The sequence below is a fragment of the Pan paniscus genome, chromosome 1 (genome assembly GCF_029289425.2).
Source record: "Pan paniscus chromosome 1, NHGRI_mPanPan1-v2.0_pri, whole genome shotgun sequence".
NCBI lineage: Eukaryota > Metazoa > Chordata > Mammalia > Primates > Hominidae > Pan > Pan paniscus.
In genome coordinates, this window is record NC_073249.2 from 116,672,439 (window position 1) to 116,684,311 (window position 11,873).

The following is an 11,873-nucleotide window of genomic DNA, read 5'->3' on the forward strand; positions in this document are numbered from 1 at the left end:
AGTGACACAATCACAGCTCACTGTAGCCTCAACCTCCTGGGCTAAAGTGATCCTCCCAACTCAGCCTCCTGAGTAGCTGGGACTATAGGCATGTGCCATGACACCTGGCTTTTTTTTCTTTAACTTTTTCTTTATTCTTTTCCAATATTTTTCTAAATTTAATTTTAATTTTTGATAGAATAGGGACACTCCTAAGCTCAAGTCATCCTTCTACCTTGGCCTCCCAAAGTGCTAAGATTATAGGCATGAGCCATCACGCCTGGCCAACACCCAGCTAATTTATTACTTCTTTTTTGTAGAGATAGGGTCTCACCACATTGCCCAGTCTGGCCTTGAACTCTTGGGCTCAAGAGTTCTGCCTGCCTTGGCCTTCCAAAGTGCTAGGATTACAGGCATGAGCCACTGTGCCTGGCCAATCCTTTTACTTTCAGCAGTAGAGAATGGCTAGTTATTCCAATCAAATAAAGTAGATGTTTCAATAGCAATGAAGCTCAAAACTTAACTAACCTAGTAGCCACTTAAATATAAGCTTGATTTTAACAACTAATACTTTCATAAAATAATCAGTCATATGTATATTTCTGCATCCTACATTTTACCTCATATTTGCTAGTATAAACAGCATCCTAAAACTAAATACTCAGCTGTATACTATTATCCTATTGAATGGCAATTGGATCTTAATTTAGAATCTAAAAAATACAAATATCTCAATGATCAAATATGACTGGGAGAAACAGATTTACAACAATTATTTCATCCAGGTTTTATTTCACCTAATTTTGCATGGAAATACATAGAAATAATTCTAAAACATGCTAAACAATTCCCCGCCCTGGTAAGAAAATATATTAAATATAGTCATGAGTTATTTAACAGGGATACATTCTGAGAAATGTGTTAGATGATTTCATTGTCATATGAACAGTATACCTACACACACCTAGGCTATATGGTAGAGCCTATTGCTCCTAGGCTACAAATCTATACAGCATGTTACTGTGCTGAGTACTGTAGGCAACTGTATCTAAACATAGAAAGATACTCGTGTATCCAAACAAAGTATTCATGTATCTAAACATAGATACAGTAAAAATGCATATCATAACCTCATGAGGTTTGTCCTGTTATGTGCCACATGACTATATTTTAATACTTAATGTTTCAGAAACAGCATTCTAAGAGTGAGTGAAATCCAAGCACTTTAGAAGGCTGAGGCAGGCGGATCACCTGAGATCAGGAGTTTGAGACCAACCTGGCCAACATGGCGAAACCCCATCTCTACTAAAAATCCAAAAAAAATGAGCCGGGTGTGGTGGTAGGCACCTATAATCCCAGCAACTCATGAGGCTGAGGCAAGAGAATCACTTGAACCTGCGGGTCGGAGGTTGCAGTGAGCCGAGATTGCGCAACTCACTCCAGCCTGGGCGACAGAGCGAGGCTCTGTCTCAAAAAACAAAAAAAAAAGTGAGTGAGTGAGAGAGAAAGAGTGTGTGTGTGTGTGTGTGTGTGTGTAAAATGAAAGGCTTGGTCGGCATGATGGCTCACACCTGTAATCCCAGCACTTTGGGAGGCCAATGCAGGAGGATGACTTGGGGCCAGGAATTTGAGACTAGCGTGGGTAACTTAGATCCAGTCTCTACAAGAAATTTTAAAAAAAGAAAAGAAAAGAAAGAAAAGGCTTATAAACAGTTTTTCTCTTCAATCCATTTTTACTATTTTTAGCTGTGCTACCTGACATTTTAGTAGCACTGTCTACCTTTTTGTCCAAGAATTCCTAGTCTTTCCCCAGGGTGTTACTTCTGAGACCACTATTTTATAATTCACAGGTTTTATATATACACATATACATACACAGACACATACACTCTAATACATTTGCTGTGTTGGCAGGACTAAGGCAAGAATGACAAGGGATGGGAGGGTAAGGACTGCTACCTTCTATACTCCTTCCTTTCTAGAAATGTCTACAAGAGTTCAGAGACTAGTCACCTATTTCTTAGAGATCTATAGGTCAATAACAATCAACATAACACAAAGACTTGTCCAGTTGTTTTCACTCCAGTAACTCCAAGAAACATTTAATAGAGGTCACTAATCAAACAGGAGTCAGTAAGTAAAAAGCAACTTAAAGTTAGTTGAACTTAAGAGGTTATAAAACATTCTATTCACTTATTTTTTACATTAACAATAGGAAACACAGAGCTATAAAACAAAAATAAATTAAGTCAATTTTTTCTGGTCTGCTTGTCTCATCTCCTCTTTGTCCATAACAGAACAAAGAGGAGATGAGACAAGCAGACCAGAAGAAAAAGGTGGGGGAGGGTATACTCTACATATCCAGTGAGGCATCATGATCTAAGATAGAAGGGAAAAATCAAAGACACAATGTAAGCTCCATGAGGGCAGATATTTTCATCTATTTTGTTCAGGGGTATATCCCTGAAACCCAGACCTGTGCTGCCATACAGCACTGAAATTTCTTGAATAAGTGATCAGATATAATATACATACTATACTTTAGAAAAGAACTTCTCAAAGTGAGGTCAACAGACCCCCAGAGATCCTTGAGACCCTTTAGGAAGTCCAGGAGGCCAAAATTATTGTCATGATAATACTAAGGACATTATTTGCTCTTTTCAGTGTTGACTTTTGCAATGATGTGCCTTAGCATAAATATTCTTTGCTATCACCTACTCAGTTAAAAAAAAAAAAAAAAAAAGTGTTTCGCTTAAGTTTTAGTATGTGCCATTAGCCAAAAGACTTTGAAGACCCTCCAACTTACGCTTTTAAAAAGCACTTAGGACCAGGCGCAGTGGCTCACCTTATAATCCCAGCACTTTGGGAGGCCGAGGTAGGCGGATCACTGGAGGTCAGGAGTTCAAGACCACCCTGGCCAACATGGCGAAACTCCGTCTCTACTAAAAACACAAAAATTAGCCGGGTGTGGTGGCGGGCACCTGTAATCCCAGCTACTTGGGAGGCTGAGGCAGGAGAACTGCTTGAACCCAGGAGGTGGAGGTTGCAGTAAGCAAAGCAGAGATCGTGCCACTACACCACTCCAACCTGGGTGACAAAGCAAGCCTCTGTCTCAAAAAAAAAAAAAAAAGCATTTAGATTTCAGGGGGGAACTTGTCATTGTTTAACTCATGTGATCAAGCAGTCAGTTCCTTCTCATATATTCTGATAGCCTCCTGCACCTTCCCTTCATAGCACTTATCACATATTATTTATGTGGTTGGTACCTATCTCCCCCACTAAAGTTCTGTGAGGGCAAGGACCGTATCTGTTTTGGCTCACTAGTGTATCCTCAACACCTAGCAATATTAACAGGAATATAGTAAGTACTCAAGTCTTTGTTTAGTAAAGGAAAAAAAAGAAAACTGATTATTATCACTTCTTTTTTTCTTTGGAAAACAATAATTTATGATTATTTTCTTCATAATAGTGGTCTTGTAATAAAATTCATGGTAAAATAAAATGGTATGTGTTCCTAATTTTCTCCAACTTCCACTGTAAGATTGGAGATGGTGTAAGTCCCTAACTCAGGTGGAGCTGATTCAACTTCATCAGTGAAAAATAGGGCAGCTAAGAAGCTTCACTAAATTCAAATGGGTCACAATACAGGAGGCTCCTTGCTTTGAGGAGCTATTCATGGCTGAGAGTTACTAATGGCAAAATTTCCTTCCCTAACAGAAATCATTCCTTCCTTCCAGGCTGGTTATATGATTATACCCAGACATACAATGGCTCTTTCTACTTCTCTGGCATATGCTATCTCCTCTCTTCAGTTTCCTTTTTTTTTGTACCATTGGCCGAAAGATGGAAAAACAGTCTGACCTGAAAGAAAGAAGACTGCAATCAAGTGAGAGCTAAACGAAAGAAAACCTAAACTAATGTCATTGGAAACAAAAGCTTGAAAGAAACACATCGCATCTACATTTGTAACATGAGAAGGAAAACAATTTTTTTTTTTTTTTTTTTGAGACGGAGTCTCGCTCTTTTGCCCAGGCTGGAGTGCAGTAGCGCAATCTCGGCTCACTGTAATCTCCGCCTCCTGGGTTCAAGGGATTCTCCTGCCTCAGCCTCCCAAGTAGCTGGGACTACAGGCACACGCCACCACACCCAGCTAATTTTTTGTATTTTTAGTAGAGGCGGGGTTTCACCATGTTAGCCAGGATGGTCTCCATCTCCTGACATCGTGATCCGCCCGCCTTGTCCTCCAAAGTGCTGGGATTACAGGCATGAGCCACTGGGCGCGGCCAGATAAGTTTTTAAGGTTCCTTCTTGCTTTAGCATTCTGAGAAATGTCTAATTGGTAGTAAGACAAGAGTAATAGCAACCTGTATTGTTAGTATTTAACCAAATAGGCTAAAATTTTAATCAGGTGCCTTATGTATTAAATAGAAATCGGAATGTACCATAATAAATCCAAACTCTCAATTACGCCATGGTAATTCAGTCACTAAAATATGTAAAGATAGAAAATTTTTTAATTTAAAGAAGTGTGAAACATAGCCATTGATTGATCAGAATTCTGGAATCTGAATATTAAAACCTTACTTAGTGACTGGAATGGTATATGCTCCCTCCAAAAGTTTATCTTTGTTTATTGATTAAAGGTAATCCTTACTTTCTTTGTATTACTTAGGTTCTTAATTAAAGGTAATCCTTACTTTCTTTGTATTACTTAGGTTCTTAAATTTCTATGATAAACATGTATTGCTAAATAATAAAAAGTATATAAAAATTGCTTTAAAAACTTCTTTATTTCAAGATCATCTGAACAGCAATTTTGCCCATCAAAGCGTTATTTTTCTGGTACATCTAATTAACAAAATATTCACACTAAATATTGAAACGTCTCTTTACAAGATTTACATGAAAGTTGAATAGGTGGTTTTAATAGGAAATATGTTTAAATTAAAAGATGTTTCTTATACCACCAACCTCCCTTAGCATCTCCTTCTGAATGCTTTTTTTTTTTTTTTTTTTTTTGAGACAGGGTCTCACTCTGTCGCCCAGGCTGGAGTGCAGTGGTATGATCTCGGCTCACTGCAAACTCCGCCTCCAGAGTTCAAGCTATTCTCCTGCCTCAGCCTCCCAAGCAGCTGGGATCACCGGCATCGGCCACCATGCCCAGCTAATTTTTGTTATTTTTAAGAGAGACAGGGTTTCACCATCTTGGCCAGACTGGTCTCAAACTCCTGACCTCAAGTGATCCACCCGCCTCGGCCTCCCAAAATGGTGGGATTACAGGCGTGAGCCTCCATGCCTGGTCCAAAATGCTTCTTAAACTATTACCATCATCGTTATTCCACTCTTCCATTCCTCTCTGCTTTAAAATGTCTATTAACAACTTACAGAGAAAAACTCTAGAAGACTGGTTTTAGCTCCATACCCTGTCACTGCCTATGTATGCCTTCTCTACCAGGCACCATTTCACTTTTCACTATCTGACTCACTCAAAGGCTACCTCCTTTGGAAAAATCTTCCCCAGCATTGTCATTCTCATCTGGAATCCTATCTAACTTTTAACAGAGTACTACATGAACTCACATGTCAATCCTTTCCATTAGTCTGCAAGATCAACAAGATGAATGGGGTTTCATTCATCTTTGTATTCTCCAAGGCCTAGCATAAGCTTTGGAACCAAATTAATCTCGGTTCAAATCTCAGTTATGTTAAAAAACAGTAGTTGATCCTATTTAAATATGGTTTTTATGGCTTTCTGACTAAAGCAAAAGAAAAAAGAAAACTGGTTTTCTGACTTAAAAAAAAAGAAATGTCATTTTTACATTTAGATGTGGATGTCTAATATTTTTACATTTTACATGTAAGAAAATATGAAAAAAAACCACCCCTTACACATACAAACAGCAAAAATAGTTAACTAATAATAAATATCAGCTCTGCCACTTGTTACCATATGCCCTCATGAAAGTTACTTAAAATTAACTTATCTGAGACCCAATTTCCTGCTCTGTAAAATGAAAATACCACCAACCTACCTCACAGATATACTGTGAGGACTAAACCCATGAAAATATACTTGTGCCGGGCATGGTTGCTCACACCTTCAATCCTAGCACTTTGAGAGCTGAGGCGGGTGGATCACTTGAGGTCAAGAGTTCAAGACCAGCCTAGCCAACATGGTGAAACTCTGTCTCTACTAAAAATACAAAAATTAGCTGGGCACAGTGTCGCATGCCTGTAGTCCCAGCTACTTAGGAGGCTGAGGCAGGAGAATCGCTTGAACCCGGGAGGCGGAGGTGGCAGTGAGATCATGCCACTGCACTCCAGCCTGGGCAACAGAGCGAGACTCCGTCTCAAAAAAAAAAAAAAAAGAAAAAGAAAATATACTTATACCAGGCAAAATGCCCTTCATATATAGTAGCTGCTAATGTCCATTCTGCTTTCATGTCAAAACAAAAGATAAAAGAAATCAATGATTTTATGAACCACTTTCATTAATTCCTCCTTCTCTTTAGAGTAGCAATTATTTTTAAAAGGGACTTCAACTACCTAGAGCAACCTGATCCTTCCTCCTAGCTAAGCAAGCTGTACATTTTAAGTGGGACCAACTAAAGAACTCCAAATTGAATTCTTAGGTTTTATGAATCTCATGCAACAGAGAAGTTCTTTATCCTACTCAATAGTAATAGGCCCTCTAAACCTGGGTGGTGTGAATTAAGAAAGCCTGAATCCCAAGACTACAGAAAGCTAACGACTTCTATAACTAACGCGTTCATCATATTAACAATTAACTTATGATGTTCCTGTTCATTTACTGCTATGTTGTCATTTTTGTGGACAATAAGATGCCATATAAAACATTTCTAGGAATCCATAATGCAGGAATATCATCCCAGCTATATATGGAGTTTCAAGAAAAGCATAATAGTTGCTGATTTTTTCTTCCCCCTCAAGAGATTCCATAAAACAAAGAGGAAACAAATATTACACAACTTACATATGAGTAAGTGCGCTTGGGGCAGTAGGGTGGTGAATAACTTCACTTCAACATCTAATAATACACCAGTTACTGAGGTAGACACATACCTTTTTTAAAAAAATAATTTTCTTTCAAAAAATTTTTATTTGAGACCAGGTCTCGCTCTGTTACCCAGGCTGGTGTGCAGTGGCACAATCACAGATCACTGCAGCCTCTACTTCCTGGGCTCCAGTGATCCTCCCACCTCAGCCTCCCAAGTAGCTGGGACCTCAGACGTGCACCATGCCTGGCAAAGTTTTGTATTTTTGGTAGAGACGGGGTTTTGCCATGTTGCCCAGGCTGGTCTAGAACTCCTAGGCTCAAGTGAATCTCCCGTGTCAGCCTCCCAAAGTGCTGGGAATACAGGTGTGAGCCACCGCACCCAGCTGACAAATATCCTATTTAGTCTTCATGATAACCTTCAGAAGCAGATAGAGATACCACACTATGATGCCCATTCTACAAATGAAGAAACTGAAGGTCAAATAAATTATTATTTTTTAAAATAATTCAGTTTTATTTGAGATGGAGTTTCACTCTTGTCACCCAGGCTAGAGTGCAATGACATGATCTGGGCTCACTGCAACCTCCACCTCCCGGGTTCAAGCAATTTTCATGCCTCAGCCTCCCAAGTAGCTGGGATTACAGACGCCCGCCACCAGGCCCAGCTAATTTTTGTACTTTTAGTAGAGATGTGGTTTTGCCATGTTGGCCAGGCTGGTCTTGAACTCCTGACCTCAGGTGATTTGCCCACCTGGGCCTCTCCAAATGCTGGGATTACAGGCATGAGCCACCGTGCCCAGCCTGAAGGTCAAAGAAATTAAATACCCAGTGAGTAGTGGAGTAATAATTCAAACACAATCTAACACAAAACCCTACTCTTTCTCCTTTATATTACTCTGGCTTCTTGGCAGTATCAACAGATTATGAAGCTGATTTAATTGAAAGCAGTTATAATAAAAATCTAACTCAAATTGGCCTAAAATTTTAATGTCTGTATTGAAACAAAAAGGAGAATGCGGGCCAGGTGGCTCACACCTGTAATCCTGGCACTTTGGGAGGCTGCGGTGGGAGGATCACTTGAGTGATCAGGAGTTCAAGACCAGCCTGGGCAACACAGTGAGCCCCATCTCTACAAAAAATTGTTTAAAATTAGCTGGACAGGGTGGCACACGCCTGTAGTCAAGCTACTCGGGGGGCTGAGGCAGGAAGATCACTTGAGCCCAGGTGGTGGAGGCTGCCGTGAGCTATGATCGTGCCACTGCACTCCAGCCTGGACGACAGAGCAAGACTCCGTCTCAAAAAAAAAAAAAAAAAGAGAATGCAAATATGCAAAGTACCTAAGAACCACCCCCCATCCTCCACCTCCGTCAAAATTAAAACCACAAAATACATCTGCTACAATGCAATAATAATGTAGTTGTGTTAAGATAATTAACTTTCTTAGGTCTCCCAATACTCAGTGAACCTGATTAAAGAGAAAATAATGCCTACGTACAGGGCCACTTATAATTCCTTAATACGTTATTATTAATAGTTGGAGTGTTTACAAATTGTAAGCCTTAAAATACACACACATATCTAGTAGAGCTATTGTAATTTGAACATAAAAGTTCAGTATACTTCAGTATACTTTCTTCTCTGCTACTTCTTGGGTTATGTTTAGAACTGTTAGGATATTTCCATCATTATAAAAGAAGGAATTGTCCATATATGTCATTGTAAAATACTATTTCTGACACTAAAACTCTACCTTACGGTACTGTTAACTATTTGGAGTTCTTTCCCATCTATTACTTCATTATCATCACGTTAATTCTGTGACAAAGTATGGATAAGTATTATTATTATTTCTATTTTATATATAAGGAACAAAGGCAATTAAGAACAAGTTATTTGCTTAAAGCTAGCCCTTAACAAAGCCAATTTTAAAACCTAATTACTGGTGCTGATTAATTAGCTCGTGGCCCCTGGCTTTTCTTCTTTAATGATTCTCTAGGAGTTTAACTTTATTAAAAGCAATTATACTTATATGGACTGAAATCATACTTTTGTGATTTTTTTCAAATAATTGAGGTATGTGTTATGTCCTGTTTGCAAAATATGTTTAGTAAATACATTTGTCTAACTGTAAAATCAGCTTTTTCCATGTGAGGAAAAAAATCATATACTATTATTTTAATTGTTTTTAAGAGAGACACAGTGCAAAACTTGGACGGTGGTTTCTCTGAAGACCTCATATAAAACCAAAGCCCAATACTTTTTATTGAGACAGGGTTTCACTCATGTTGCCTGGGCTCTAGCGCAGTGGCGCAATATCAGCTCAGTGCAACCTGTCTCCCAGGCTCGAGCAATTCTCCTGCCCCAGACTCCCTCAGCCTCCAGAGTAGCTGGGACTACAGGTGCACACCACCACACCTGGCTAAATTTTTGTATTTTTAGTAGAGACGGAGTTTCGCCACATCACCCAGGCTGGTCTTTAACTCGAGTTCAAGTGATCCTCGATTCAGGTTCCCAAAGTGCTGGGATTACAGGCATGAGCCACCACACCTGGCCCAAAGCCCAATACTTTTTAAAAGCCTTGAGTGTTTCTCTTAAGCCAGAATCACCTTGTATGAGGCTTTATATCTATATATTTGCCTCATGTGGCTACTCATTTGCCACAAATATCTACTCAATTGTTTCACATTTGTCATCTATGGTCTTAACATATACACAAACAAAAAATAACTAAAGTGCTTGAAAGCAACTTTTAAAATCCATTTAAAATTCTTCATGTTTTATTTCTGTGAGAATTAGACTGGCATGACTTAGGATCAGAGACAAGTCATTTCTTGAAAAAAGTACCTGGGGCCAGGCATGGTGGCTCGCGCCTGAAATCCTGGCACTTTGGGAGGCCGAGGCGGGTGGATCACTTGAGCTCAGGAGTTCGAAACCAGCCTGGCCATCATGGTGAAACCCCGTCTCTACTAAAAATACAAAAATTAGCCAGGCATGGTGGTGGGCGCCTGTAATCCCAGCTACTCAGGAGGCTGAGATAGGAGAATCACTTGAACCTGGGAGGTGGAGGTTGCAGAGAGCCGAAATGGCACCACTGCACTCCAGCCTGGGAGACAGAACGAGACTCCGAACCCCCAAAAAATAAATAAAAATAAAAATAAACAACCTAATCCCTGATACATTCCAACAGAAGCTAGTATATTATGAAATCTCCTTCCATTCAAAATGATAATCAATAACAACTTAGTGAGGCCTTTTTAGGGATACAGAGAGTGAACTAGGATTAGGGTGACTGTCTGGGTCTAGACAGAAACAAAGGAGTTCTTGAGACATAGAACTTTCAGTTTTAAAGCCAGGATGAGTTGGCTACTCCTTATTAAGTAGTGGAGAATACATCTGAATACTTGATAGCACACAACGAAAGACTAAAGTTTTTTCTAGCCACCTTCCAAACAAACAAAAAAAAATCCACAAATTCATTTCTATTTTTACCTCGTGCAAGCACTAATGAGCAAAACAGAAACCAACAAAGGAGGCATACAACACTTTTAATGAGAATTCATCAGAGTAGAATTAATTAAATTAAATTTTTAAAAAGAAGCCACTTTAAGGCATTAATTATTTGCCTTGTGAAAATTTTTTAAAATGAGTTTACTTTTCCTATTGACAAGCTTCCAGCTTTTAAACTATTTTTAAAAGTGACAAATTGAGCAGAAGTAATGGCAAGGTGTTCCACCCTTTGACTTGTCAACCAATCTTATGTCTTTTAGCAGGAAAAAAGTAAGTCCATCCCTTAAGGGTAGTACGCCAGGACCAAGGAAATAAGTGAGACAACTTTTAAAGAGCAACAGCAAATATTACCTTCCTTCCACTACCTCAAAACTAGTCACAGTTCAATATAAGTTACCTATATATGGCAACCTGTAAATTAGAGGAATGTGCTTATCATACCTAATCAAACAATTTCAAGCCTAAATACTCCAGCTGTACAGCAGTCCTCTGAAGCCATAGCAATAAGATGACTCACCAACTGGCAGGTGTCTTAGGTTCTACAAATAATGGGTGTCTGCCCAGGTGAAAACAAATGTATGTGCCCCAACAGACGAACTCATCCTGCTTGGCTAAGAGAGTAGAGAGACTAAAAAAACTGATCAGTAGTATAGTACTTTATAATGGAAAGAAGAATCAGACTTCGCTACAACAAGATTTTATAATCCATGCAGACTTTCAAAATGTCCTTCCAATTTTCACTTACCAGAGAAGTACAAGAGAATAAGATCTAAGATAATAAAAAACAATTTTATGACCCCCAAATTAAAAATAGCTGAAAGTGCGAATTGACATTGAGTTCACTGCTTCAAGAAATGTGAAGTCAGTCACAAGAAAAATAAATCCATATTTAAACCCTCCTATTATATTTAGTGACCTGATGTCAGTTTCCACTCAAGTGAAAATCAGTAGCACATATTTGAGTTCTAGTTCGAGGATGTATATTCTTATGTGAAAACTGACAACATGTCACAGTTAATAAGATATGGGTTTATAAATATGGAATTAAAAGAAACTTACCCTTTCCCTTTGTGCAGCTCTGACTTCCAACCCAGTTTCTATAGAAACAGGAGGACAAGTGCCAGTGCCAGAAGTCTGCCAATTAGAACTCATCTTTGAGTTGCTGAATAATAAAGTCAGATCCCAAAGTCGACTATAGGTTTTTGTCAGTAGTTCCTAAAAAGAAACCCAGGGGGAAAAAAGATGTTTAACCAATTACTGTACTTAGAAATGCTCCCTTTAAAATTGGCTTTAAAAAAAATTGAGGAGGGAGATCTAACACCACATGTTAAAAAAATTTTTATTAGGGCTTCAGACTTTACTAAAATTA

The 11,873-nt window shown here is 38.8% G+C and overlaps 1 protein-coding gene across 3 annotated transcripts in view; it reads left to right on the top strand.

Annotated features, from left to right (window-relative positions):
* Positions 1–11,553, top strand: part of SLC16A4 (solute carrier family 16 member 4) — a 35,036-nt gene extending 23,483 nt beyond the window's left edge. For all 3 annotated transcript variants that reach the window (XM_003810653.5, XM_003810656.5, XM_003810655.5), the window contains one exon: positions 3,717–11,553. In XM_003810653.5, the coding sequence (XP_003810701.1) occupies positions 3,717–3,844 (128 nt within the window). In that variant the 3' untranslated portion in view covers positions 3,845–11,553. The remainder of the gene's footprint in view (positions 1–3,716) is intronic.
* Positions 11,554–11,873: the final 320 nt, after the last annotated feature.